This window comes from Muntiacus reevesi, chromosome 3 (genome assembly GCF_963930625.1).
Source record: "Muntiacus reevesi chromosome 3, mMunRee1.1, whole genome shotgun sequence".
NCBI classification, from domain to species: domain Eukaryota; kingdom Metazoa; phylum Chordata; class Mammalia; order Artiodactyla; family Cervidae; genus Muntiacus; species Muntiacus reevesi.
The window spans coordinates 268262833-268275890 of NC_089251.1; the positions used below are offsets into that span (position 1 = coordinate 268262833).

Below are 13058 nucleotides of genomic sequence, written 5' to 3' on the forward strand. Positions count from 1 at the left end.
TGCAAAAGGAGAAGGGTGTGGCAGAGGATGAGAGGGTTAGATAACATCACCGACTCAATGGACATATGAGTTTGAGCAACTCCAGGAGATAGTGGAGGACAGAGGAGCCTGGCGTGCTGCACTCGACGGGGATGCAAACAGTTTGACACAACTTAGTGACTGAACAACAACAAAAATATACTTACCTTGATGCTCAAATCGTGCCCTGTTTCATCTTCTGGAATATCCCCATGTTATTCCTTGAGTATTTCTGTGCTTTCTGGCACGATAAGACATTCTGTCCTTATCTATGTCTCAAACCTAGAATTTGATGTTTCCCCAAGGAGTCCTGGTGCCTTTGGAGAAAAACGGCGTTTAAAAGACAAGATCTGGTCTATAGGTGCTTGTTGCTAAAGTGCTATCACTGCTGTCAGACCTTCTTAGAGGACAGAACTAGGGAATGTATGTGTAAATAATATACAAAATTGCATCTGTGTTTGTTTCTGTATGTATATATGTACAGTGAACACAGCTTGTTCACACCAGTACCCCAAGCTCTAGTTGTAAACCCCAGCTTCTTTCTAGTTTTCTGTCTCCCCATCCTTATAACTTCTCTTTTGTAAGAAACCTGGTCCTCTACTGTAGCAGCTTACTCTTCCTGTAGTGGCTGCTGCCCCATCATTGCCTCTGACTTCTCCCCCTTGTGGATCCTTGCCTCACTCGGGTTGTGACTGCCCCGCCCACTCAGGACTGTGCCCTCTCATGGGTATACAGCTCCCTGCTTTGGCCTGCCTCTCCTACTGGGCTCACCCTCTTTGTGGAAGCCCTTGTCCCTTGTGCGGTCTGAGTCCGTGCACCCGGCTGTGCCTCTGCAGAGAGGCTCTCTTCCTCTTGCTTGCACTCTGACACCTACCCGGTGGCTTTCGGACTGTTCTATCCAGAATCGGAAGGGGAAGGACTCAACACCCCGCCCTTCATCATGCAGGCCTTGCACTTTGTAGAGTGGTGCTTATGGCTGCATGGCATCCTGAGGAGTCTTTGCGAATTTGGCAAGGCTTATGCCATCTCTACAGAACTGAATTCACTTCTGTTCTAATCATCACCATAACCATACAGTGGTGTTTCACGATTGGAGTCTAGCATGGTAAGCCGAGCGTGATTCTCATCAGTGTTTGAATCTTGTGTTTAGGATCGGAATAACCATTAGAAGAGCACATGTTCATGTAAAACATGGGTTTTGTTTAGTTAAAAACCGACTTTCTCTTCCTTTAACATACAAAATCAATTTGGATTGTTAAGTATTTACCATCTGTTTTGATATTACTTGTTCGGATTAAGAGCTGCTTCCAGGTACATGCTTAGTCTGGTGAACAGACATGGTTGGAAAAGGAGTTTTAGCCAGCAGAGGCTGTCAAGAGTCCTGGGAATCCTGCTGCCTTTTGAGTATTGTGACTCGAGACATCTAGGTCACCATAAGTGTAACATTTGCACAGATGACTGCCAACAGGCAGTTGGAGGGTAGTGAGGGCTGTGTATGTGGGAAGGTGGTGGTGGTTGTGCATTTATTGGTTCTTGTCTATAAGTCTTTGTTCTCCATCTGCTGCCTTAGGTGAAGTTTTTACCTGGGGTGACAATGATGAGGGACAGTTGGGAGATGGAACAACAAATGCCATCCAGAGGCCTCGGCTGGTAGCTGCCCTTCAGGGTAAGAAGGTCAACCGTGTGGCCTGTGGCTCAGCACACACTCTCGCCTGGTCAACCAGCAAGCCCGCCAGCGCTGGAAAGCTGCCTGTACAGGTCAGTGGTTGAGCCCATTGGGCTCACAGGCACGCGCGTCGTGACAGAGTTGGGGTCTGTATCCTGAGCCACGGGTGTACAGGCAGCACACACTTCCGTTTCCCTTGTGTATTTACAGAGCCATTCCACTGAAGATAACCTGATTCATAGTGATGAAAACAGTATTTTAAGAACCTTAATTACCAGGTTCAATCCCTGGATCAGGAAAATCCCCTGGAGTAGGAAATGGCTGCCCACTCCAGTATTCTTGCCTGGAACACTCCATGAACAGAGGAGCCTGGCGGGCACAGTCGCTGGGGCCACAAAGAGTCGTACACAGCTGAGCACTCACACACATGAGAACCTTAATACACACACTTGGCAGCGTTCTGTGTGCATCAGTGCGTAACCTTTATTAAAAGTTGTATGAACTAGTCTGGTAGTACAGATTGTATGTTTTCTGCAGTTAAATTTATTTCTATAAGCTGATTTTCTTTTTTTTTTAAGCATTCTCTGTGATTTACATTTCTTGGCTCAGGCAAAATGGCCAGAATATTATTTTTAAAACAGCAAGATTTTTCAAACCAAACTCAGAAGTCATAGTGCTTCTTTGTGTTCAAGAACAACATTTTCAATCCATCTACTATACTGTGGCTTAACTATACATTTGACACCTAAATTGACATAACAAGTTTCCATCTTTCAGGTTCCTATGGAGTACAATCATTTACAGGAAATCCCTATCATAGCCCTGAGGAACCGGCTGCTGCTACTGCATCACATCTCAGAGCTCTTTTGCCCCTGCATCCCCATGTTTGACCTTGAAGGCTCTCTCGATGAAACTGGACTTGGGCCATCTGTGGGGTTTGACACTCTTCGAGGAATTCTGATATCCCAGGGAAAGGTACTGCTTTGATAACAATCTTTACTGTAGGTGATGTTGTTATCCTCAGTAAGTTTTAATCCAACAAAAATTTCTAAATCAGAAATGTGCTGAAAACAGCTGATTTAGCAAATGTTCACAGAGCACCTGCTATGTACCAGGTTCTGTCCTGGGTTCTTAGAATGCATTGGTGACAGTCAGACAAAAATCCCTTCTTTTTTGGAGCTTATATTAAAAATGGTTAGGTGCTATGATTTCCCCTTGTAATCTCTTTACCGCTACCCCACCCCTCAAGAGGGGGTTGGCAAAACTAAGCTTCCATTCTTACAGTGCTCTCTGCTGTCCTGGACTTGAGGCTTTATGGCAAATTCCTACTGGCAGCAGGAAGGAAAAAAAATGAGATAATTTCTTCTCCAGGTATGTCTAGCAGAGGACACAGAAGTTATAGATTGCTTAGTATTATACTAGGATATGTAGAAATTCCTGGTTGAAGGTAATTTATCAGACTGTGAAAAGAATCAGGAATGAGGGCTTCTGAAAGTTGTCAGACAGATTTGACCCACTGACATTTGTAATAATTTGAGCTGTCTAGAGTTGAGATATCTGAAGTCATCAAGTTTCTGGCAAGCATCTTGGCAGGATGGCCTAGAAGAGGCTCAGTTGTTGTATGGTGAGGGGGATACAGGGGAAAGCATGGAGCTTAGATGGAGGAATCCTTGTCCTTAGAATTCTGATTCTGTGACATATAGGGTTTTTAATCCGAGGTCCTGGCCTGTTTTTAATGATAATAAAATTTAGGTGTTTTGGAGTACTGTCTAAACATTATTTTTCAGGATTAGCTTTATTTCCTAAAGTTCCTAGCCAAAAAAGACTGGTGCACACATTTTATTTTTATGTGTGGCTTAGAGACATGTAGACAATGATGGGGATTGTGGTAATTGAAAAATTTCTCTGATGATGGGGAGCAGGAAAAAATTGTGGACAGGTAAAATCAAATTTGAAACTTTACTTCCACCCTTTTTCAGTAATAAAAATGCCAAATAGATTCCTTTCACTGTTACTTTAATTCCTCAGAGTGGAGGTGATAATACGCAATAAAAGGGAGAAAGCTTCTCCTTGTAGGGGAGAGCAAAGAGAGGCAGCATATTTCACACTGTGTGTGAGTCTCCTGCAACTGAGTGGGGAGTGGGGGCCTCAGGGAGGCTGAAAGTTTCTGTCAGCAACAGAGTATCAGCCTCTGTTTTGGTCCTAGTTAGAAAGGATTGCTTCTGCTGGGAGTTTTGGGGAGTAGGTTTTGTTGGTGACTGTGAAGTCAGCAGAGCCCAGAAGAGAGTGCATTTTAGGAGGGTGGGACTAGGTGGGCCTGCTCTGTGGGGAAGGGAACGCTTGCCCGGAGCAGGGGGAGAGCAGTGGTCAGGAAGGGTGAGGGCAAAGGTAGCTGGTCGGTGTGCAAGTTTGTGCGGGGAGGGGCTTACTCTGCAGTCTCCTGTGTCTGTGGACCCCTTTGTGCAAATGGGAGCACCTCTGCCCTTGCCTTCTTCATAGGTGGGAGTTCTGGGGCTCTGACTTCAGAGCAGTGTGCCCTCCCCTCTACTTCCCTCCCAGCCACCCTTTCTCCAGAAAAGAACACAGGGGTCCACTTGTGGCGACCCGTGTCTGCCAGGGACCGTCTCCTTTGAGGGTCTCCTGGGTGAAGTGGGGACCTGCTCCCTTTGCGCGTCGTCTTCACCCTGGGTTTTCCCCAGGCTTCTTTCAGTGCGTGGTGCCAATGTGTCCCCTCGCTCACTGGTCTCCCCGTCCCCACCGCAGCCCTGGCCCAGCCCCCCAGGCTCCCTGCCCCTGCGCCGCTTTGTGTCTGGTGTCTCAGAGCAGCGGTGCTGAGGTATCGTTGGTGCCTCAGTCCTGCCAGTACTGGACCTGCAGTTTGGTTGGGAGGCCTCAGGTTTCTCGTTAGCCTTTAGCCTGGCCTGAGACCTGAGTTAGAGCAGGTGCGCCTCAGGCTCTGGCCCTGACCCCTCTGTGTGCGGTGCATGTTGGGCACCTCCTGCCCCTGGATGGCAGGCGGGGCGGGGGTGCTCCAAGCACTGGCCCTGCTGGCTGCCTGAGCCTCTGCATGGACTTGTGTGTTGATGCCAGGCTAATCCCCTGGGCCACTTCAGACCTGAAAAAGGGGGTTTTAGGACGTGAAATATCTATGGGTGATACTTTCTGTATAACATTCTAAATTTTGTTTTGCGTGTTTTAGGAAGCAGCTTTCCGGAAAGTAGTACAAGCCACTATGGTGCGAGATCGCCAGCACGGCCCTGTGGTAGAGTTGAACCGCATCCAGGTAACAAAACGGAGATGGTTCTCTCTGCACAGATGCAATGGTTTCATGGTTGTGAGTTGTGTCCCTGCAGCCTGCGGCAAGTACTCAACAGCAAGACTCCTCTTGTGTTCTTGGTTAGAGAGCAAGGTGCCATGTGTGTGGGATGGCCTGTGCTGATGAGACTGCCAGGTGGCCATGTAAATGGTCTTCTTTATAACATGAAGAAGAAAAGCTTATTTTAGACAAATCCAGTTAAGCAAAAAGGGAAAAGTGAAAATGACCCATATTTCCACCACATGTTGACAATTGCTGCTAATGTTTGGGGGGATATTATAACCTGAACTAGACTTTGGTTAACTTGCTCTCTGTTCCCCTTAATGCATCGTAAACACCCAGATCTCTGTCCTGTGCCCTGGGGCTGTGGGATTGTTTATGCCAACCAGCCACACATGCTGATTTCTCTGCTGTGGGCTGGAAAGTTGGGCCTGCTTTTCTGGGATACAGCAGGGCCAGCTGGTTTGGCTCTAGCTTTGTGTGTGTCTTCAGTCTCCCACCTGGGTTAGGTTCTGAGATGCAGAGCAAATTTCCTCTTCACACCAGCCTCACACCCTCCCCAGTTCTGATGGCTTACTTTGTCAATTTAATAGGCCAAAATCACTAATACTAAGACTTTGCATCACAGTACTAATCAAAGAAATGAAAAGGAGACTATCTCTGGATTTATACTGCTGCCGAATGTGTATAAGCTTCACTTTAAAAGAATTAATTAAAACAAAAGGCACTAATGATGACATTGTGTGTGCTTGACATTTACTATGCAAATGAAATTGGTCCCCCCTCTGGAGCAAAAGCGAGCCATGAAGAACAAGTGCTTTGTTCCTGAACCTTCTTGTTAGCACATGATTTTTACCCTGATGTTGGTTATATGACTAGAAATTCTTCCAGAGTTGTTCTTGGGGGCATTTTTAATCAAGACAACTCTTGTCCTTTGTTGGAGAACATGTGTGACCATGCTGATGGAAGTGATTAATTCACTGACGTCATAGTGTTTAATGTGAAGCTGGAGGTCAGTCAGCCCATTCCACAAACAAATGGGCTGTTTAGCTAGATTAATGAGAAAGCTTTTATTTCTCTACTTGGAGAATCATTTTGGTTTGCTCTACTTTATTAGGTTTTAAATACTAAAGTTCATAAGTGCAGAAAGCTGATGGCTCAGATCATCTAATTCAGACAGTTGGGTGTTCTTGGATCTCAGGCTTGCCTCAGCCATGCACAGGCACCGTGTTGGGGCCAGTGGCCCAGTGTGGGTGTCCAGGCCCAGGGGCCTCGGTCATCTGGGAACCTGGATAACCTGGAGTCTGCACGAGGCACATTGTTCCTTCATGGTGTCCCTGATGCCTCGCTCTTTCTCATCTTTATATCCCTGGTACTTCGAGTTACGAGTCTGTTGGGTGCATGTCTGAACAGACATGAGTAGATAAGAGGGCAAACAGACTGATATTATACATTTTTAAAGACATGTAAATAACCTTCAGTGCAGCGTACAGTGCTCCCTGATGTCAGAGCAGCCACTCCAGCTGCCCAGAGACCCTCAGGTGCCAGAGCCAGGTTCTCTTCTCTTCAGTGGTTCATACCCACTCTTAAAATTAGGAAGAACTTCCACAAAGATGGAGATAAAATAGAGCAGAGTGGTGGAGGGAACAGTCTGTAATTCCAAGGCTAACGCAGACACCAGTACTCACCCAGAAAGGTGGTGTGGGTCGCCTCTTCTCCGTGCTCTCCCAGGACTGCAGCTTTTGTGGGGATGCCTGTGCAGAGGTTTTCTTACTTTATGTTGAAAGTGCCCTAGAGACAGTAAAAGTAGGCTGTGTTCTTGGAGGGTATTTCTGTTTGAATTTGGTTTAGTTTTGTAACAAGGTCTAAAAATCAGTGTATATTAAAAATTTATATTATAGATAATGCAATTATGGAAATGAGCACATTCTCAAAAAGTTAGAAAATTTAAAGACAGTTAAAACTACCTATATTCCTGCTGTTCAGAGATATCAGGTACACAGCCCTGCCCTTGCAGCGTCCTGGCTGTGTTCGTATAGCCACGTTCCTTCATAGCGGCTGAGTCTGTGTTAACTGGCACTGTAAATGGAGGTGATGTATCTTTCAGGTGGGAAGCAAGTCTGTGTCTCACTTACCCCTCACTTAGGAACACATCCTCTTCCTTTCTGTAGCTCACTTTCCCCCCAGGTATTGTGTGCCTTAGAGAGCTGCTGAGGCTAAATGAAGTGACATATGAGAACGTGCAGCTGAATGTGTGGCGTGTAGGGAAACTCACTCCACAGCAAACTGTTGTTATTATTATTGTCATTGTTCTTTTAGTCTTAAGATTGATAATTTCTGCAGTAGGAAAATTAGCTGTTAAACTCAGCTGAGAACTCACAAAGAAGTTAAGGATGATGAGAGTTTAGCCAGAGGAGTCAGTGTAAAAGTACATTTTCAGAATCATTTTTCCTTAACTTCTCATTGTGCCATCACTTCAGACTGAGCTTCCTGGGTGACTCTGAAGCACAGCCTGAGCTTCAGGCTGCAGAGTTACTTAGTCCACTGAGTAGCTGAATGAGAGCTTGTTCTGATCTGTTGAGGCATCTTATTAGGTTGGTGCAAAAATAATTGGAGTTTCAGACCCTGAATAACTAGACTCAAACACATCTTTATTTTATTTTATTTTTTTTAGTTTTCTGAATGTTGAGCTTTAAGCCAACTTTTTCACTCTCCTCTTTCACTTTCTTTTTTTTTTCTGCTATTACCTTTTATTTTTTTTTCCATTTATTTTTATTAGTTGGAGTCCAATTACTTTACAGTATTGTAGTTGTTTTTGCCATACATTGATATGAATCAGCCATGGATTTATATGTGTTCCCCCTGAACCCCCCCTCCCACCTCCCTCCCTCAAACACATCTTTATTAATCAGAATAGGAACCATTACTATCAACACATTTTTGCCAGTGAGAAATAAGTTTGTTTATTCCTGTAGCATAAAAATCCATGCCTCAGGATTTGACAAACTCTTGGAAAGCATTTTCTGCCTTCTGCTGGTTGTGGAAGTGTTTTCCCTTCCCTCAAAGCTGTTGAGATGCTTGAAGAAGTGGTATCAATTGGCGAGAGGTCGGGTGAATGTGGCAGATGAAGCAGAACTTCTTAGCCCAATTTGTTCAACTTTTGAAGCATTGGTTGTGCAGCATAGGGTTGGGCGTTGTCACAGAGAATTGGGCCCATTCTGTTGACCAATGCTGGCTGTAGGCGTTTCAGTTTTCAGTGCATCTTATTGATTTGCTGAACGTAGTTCTCAGATGTCATGGTTTCTCCAGGAACCAGAAAGTGGTAGTGGATCAGACCAACAGCAGACCACCAAACAGTGACCATGACCTTTTTTTTGGTGCAAGTTTGGCTTTGGGAAGTGCTTTGGAGCTGCCTTTTGGTCCAGCTGCTGAACTGGTCATCACCGGTTGTCATATGATTCACTTTTCATCTCGCATCACAATCCAATCAAGAAATAGTTTGTTGTTGTTGCATAGAGTAAGAGAAGATGACACTTCAAAATGATGATTTTTTTGATTTTCAGTCAGCTCATGAGGCACCCACTTACTGAGTATTTTCACCTTTCCAATTTGCTTCAAATGCCAAATGACAGTAGAATGGTTGATGTTGAGTTCCTGGGCAACTTTTTGTGTAGTTATGAGAGGATCAGCTTTGATGATTGTTCTCAGTTGGTCGTTGTCAACTTCCGATGGCCGGCTTCTATGCTCCTCATCTTCAAGGCTCGTCTCCTTTGCAGAACTTTTTGAACAACCACTGTGGTGTACATTCGTTAGCAGTTCTGGGCCAAATGTGTTGTTTCTGCTGCTTTACAACCCATTTTGAACTTGAATAAGAAAATTGCTTCAATTTGCTTTTGGTCTAACATCATTTCCATAGTTTAAAATAAATATAAAATAAGCAGCAAGTAATAAGTCATTAGCAAAAAACATAAAGCAAGAAATGCACATTAAAATGATGTATAACATAGCCACATTCATTTAAGAATGTATTCCAGTGTCAAATGGCAAATTTCAACAGTGCAAAACCACAGCTACTTTTGCATCAGTCTGGACGCCAGCTTATGACGAGAAACACAGGTGGGATAAGTGATCATACTGGGAGACACAGTGACCCCAAAGGTTGAGTAGAATCTGTGCAGGTGAGGAAAGGAGGGAAGGAAGGTTCTGTTCTGGCCAAGCTGGTGCATCCAGGTTTGGTCTCAGAGCCACTTGATGTGACCCTCCCAGGGCTGATGGTCTGCTTAGAGGCTGCTTTCAGGTATCCTGCCTCCTCTTCATGGAGACGATGGGTAAGGTTAAATACAGTGTGAGTATAAACCAGGTTGCAGTTATTGCCTACTTGAGGTGCTCACAGCTTTCCTGTGTTCCGTGCTCTCTCGGTAGTCGCCTCCCGTTCTGATGTGCTGTGTGTGCCAGTGAGTGGGCCCTGGCCCGACGGCCACCGCTGTCTTATAGGCAGCCTGTGTCAAGGGCGGGAGAGAGAGGCACTCAAGGCTGGTCTTTGGGGTCCTCAGCAGGTGTGGGTGAGGAGATGAGGACAGGAGTTAGTCCTGGGAGGTCCAGCTGCCCTTCATGTTTGCACAGGCATGCTCAGATGGTTGTACTTGGGTTTGCTGGGTGCTCACAGTGGCCCGAGGTTGTAGGGGTGGCACCAGGCATCTGAGTGCTGTCTGTTGTCTGTAGAGAGACCCCACCCTCACCCCCACTGTCACCAGGACAGGGTAGGCGAGGGTAGCAGGAGGGATGATCAGCTGCAGAGCATTGCTTTGGATGCAGGGGTTTCAGGGCTGGTCAGCTTGTGAAGATGGCACCCATGTGCTTTCTGCTATGGACTTTGTTATGTATTTTCCTTCTTTCTGTCTCTAGGTCAAGCGTTCAAGAAGTAAAGGAGGCCTCGCAGGTCCTGATGGGACCAAGTCGGTCTTTGGGCAGATGTGTGCTAAGATGAGCTCATTCAGTCCTGACAGCCTCCTCCTCCCACACCGCGTCTGGAAGGTCAAGTTTGTGGGTGAGAGCTCGCGTGTGTAGAGGGGTGTTGGTGTGAGAAGAGAACTGGGAGAGCCCCCAACTGCTCCCCAGGGGGCTCTGATGCAGTCAGTGACTGTGAGCTGCTGACCCGCCTTTTCCCTAGGTGAATCTGTGGATGACTGTGGTGGTGGCTACAGTGAGTCCATAGCCGAGATCTGTGAGGAGCTGCAGAATGGACTCACCCCGCTTCTGATCGTAACCCCCAATGGGAGGGACGAGTCGGGGGCCAACCGGGACTGCTACCTGTTGAGCCCAGCGGCCAGGGCGCCGGTGCACACCAGCATGTTCCGGTTCTTGGGTAGGCCTCTTGTGCGGGGCAGCTCCGTGCGCTCTGCCTCGTGTGACGGCTGCTCTGTCTGGGGAGCAGTGGCGGCTGCTGTAAATACCTGCCTTTAGCTTCCTCAGTGTGCAGCTGCGGGAACGTGGGGAGCTGGGCCGCCAACAGCTGTGTGCTGAGGACCAGGTGGTGCCCTTGCCGCTCAGAAGATCTGAGATACTGTTTCTGCATCATAAACATATCTGAAACTTGGGATCACATCTTAGAGAGTCCTTACATTTGGCCAGGCCCTCCCTGGTGAATCTGCATCCTCACTCATGGCACTGCATCCAACTTCCTTGAGAAGCTCCGGCTGTCTGCTTTGCCATCAAAGGAACAAGGATTAGCCACTGTGGCTACAACTGTTGGTGTAAAGAGCAGAAGAGTTATAGACTCAGTCCATAGGAACAGAAGCAAGTAATGAGTTTTAGTGTAAGGATATAAGGCCTCAAGGACAGACCTAAGTCTCTGTGAATTGGGGTCACATTGGTTTAGAAGGCGCTGAGGCCCCAGGGCTGAGCTTGTCTCCACTGTGTGGTTGAATGGACTAGATATTTTGTCATCGGTACCAAGTACATCCTGTCTTTTGTGCTTTGAATGAGCAGGTGTGTTACTGGGTATTGCCATTCGGACTGGAAGTCCCCTGAGTCTGAACCTTGCTGAGCCTGTCTGGAAGCAGCTGGCTGGGATGAGCCTCACCATTGCAGACCTCAGCGAGGTAACCTCCAGGAGGGAGAGGACAGAAATGGGACTCAGTGTGTGGCCAGTGCAGAGCATGGTGGGGGTGACCTGCGGTCTGGTTCAGAGGCACAGCCTGCCAGCACACTCAGGATGGTCAGTCTGCTGGCCATCTGGTGGCAGAGTGGTGGTATGGGCTCAGGCCAGCCTGCTTCTAGAGCTTGATGGCTGCTTTGTGGGCTTAGCCACTTGTACAGTCTCGTCAGATGAGAAAGCTTGCTGTCTTTCCTGTGGCACAGCTGAACACGTGGGCAGGCAGCTGGGGACCGCTGAGGCTCCTGGGGCCTCTCCAGGGTGTGGCTCCCTCAGAGCAGGTGGGACTTGCCTCTGACCAATAGTCACTCAGCAAGTGATTGTAAGGACTTCCTTGTTACAGCTCCATGGGTGAAAATGTTCCCCTGCTGCTCCCCTTGTATTTCCTGGCACATGCAGTGCACTTGGAGCCTTGCTACAGGCTCCAGGCACATCGAGACCTGGCAACTGTGTGTGGGATGTGAACTGGGGTCTGGGGCGGAGGAGCAGCCCTGGCTTAATGGGTGAACTCCCTTCTTCCCCTGGAAGGTCGATAAAGATTTTATCCCTGGACTCATGTACATCCGTGATAATGAAGCCACCTCGGAGGAGTTTGAGGCCATGAGCCTGCCCTTCACAGTGCCTAGTGCTAGCGGCCAGGACATCCAGCTGAGCTCCAAGTACACGCACATCACTCTGGACAACCGCGCAGAGTATGTCCGGCTTGCAATAAACTACAGGTGTGTGATTGTCTGCGTTCCAGAGCTTCAACTCAATAAATAGCAAAAATAGCAGAAAATGGTTTGCTTGGGTGGCAGCTTTCCATAAGTAAAATTTAATGGACTTGGCTCTAGCAGTTGCTGCCTACAATCATCAAGCTTACTTTGTGGTCAGGGTCAGAGTACTTAGTATTCTCACCTGAGATTCCTGGCTCTGGCTAGAACGGCAGGGTGAGAAGCCCCTTGTTGGACTGTGCCGGGAGAGTCACAGGGCCTCTGTGTGCCGCCTTTGCTGGGGCGGGGCTGTGTTTGGATGGTCTCCGCCCCGCGTGGCCCTTGCACTACCATTCACTTGTGTTTAATGCATTGCGGACCGGCAGTGCCATTCGTGGCCTCTGCCCTCTGTCCCCTTACTGTGGTCTTTGGAAGCCTTCTCCTCCAGAATCACTGAGCTGGGCGTTGGGATGAGGCTCCATGTGTCCGGTGGGCTTGGCTTGCTGGACTCTGGCTGAGGGCAGTCGTTGCAGGCATCCTGCGTTGCCCACCTGTGTTCATCGGTCTCACGCCCTAGCTCGCCAGTCACGAGGACCTTTGATACTGCATTGACACTCAGAAATTTCTTAGCTTGGCCGTTTTGGTACCTGACTCTCTGACTCTGCATGTCTAATTCTCTCTCCTTCCTGGGAAGGACGGAAAGTTTGAGAATTGTCTTGCAATAGGTATAGCTGTGGCTCATTTTTTGAGTTAGAATTCTGTGGGCCAGTCAGACAACTCAGTTCGCAAGAAGCTTTGAGACTCGGTCTACAAAGCACACGCCTTGCTCGTTCATGTAATGAGACTTGGTATGAGTAGAACATGATCTACATGAAACGCACAGTGAATGTTTTCTTTCAGACTCCATGAATTTGATGAGCAGGTAGCTGCCGTTCGTGAGGGGATGGCCCGAGTCGTGCCTGTCCCTCTTCTCTCTCTCTTCACCGGATATGAATTGGAGACGATGGTATGCCCACCCCTTCGTTGTGCTTCCCTGCAGTGCCCTTCTCGTGGTAATCCCCTGAATCAACACCACCAGTTAGCCTCTCAGTTAAACCTCACTCTTGGAGGTCTGAGATCTGCTCACGCCTTTTGAGTGAAGTAAGACACGCTCAGGAATCGAGTGTTCGCTGCCTCCCGCTTCTCCCCTCCAGCCTCCCTCACCTGACCCTC

General features: G+C 47.6%; 1 protein-coding gene across 5 annotated transcripts in view; it reads left to right on the plus strand.

The window, feature by feature from the left end:
* HERC2 (HECT and RLD domain containing E3 ubiquitin protein ligase 2) overlaps nt 1-13058 on the plus strand; it is a 242569-nt gene that overhangs the window by 227845 nt on the left and 1666 nt on the right. For all 5 annotated transcript variants that reach the window (XM_065932015.1, XM_065932017.1, XM_065932019.1 and 2 more), the window contains 8 exons: nt 1589-1776; nt 2462-2659; nt 4884-4967; nt 9906-10047; nt 10171-10365; nt 10989-11101; nt 11683-11873; nt 12747-12852. In XM_065932015.1, the coding sequence (XP_065788087.1) occupies nt 1589-1776; nt 2462-2659; nt 4884-4967; nt 9906-10047; nt 10171-10365; nt 10989-11101; nt 11683-11873; nt 12747-12852 (1217 nt within the window). The remainder of the gene's footprint in view (nt 1-1588; nt 1777-2461; nt 2660-4883; nt 4968-9905; nt 10048-10170; nt 10366-10988; nt 11102-11682; nt 11874-12746; nt 12853-13058) is intronic.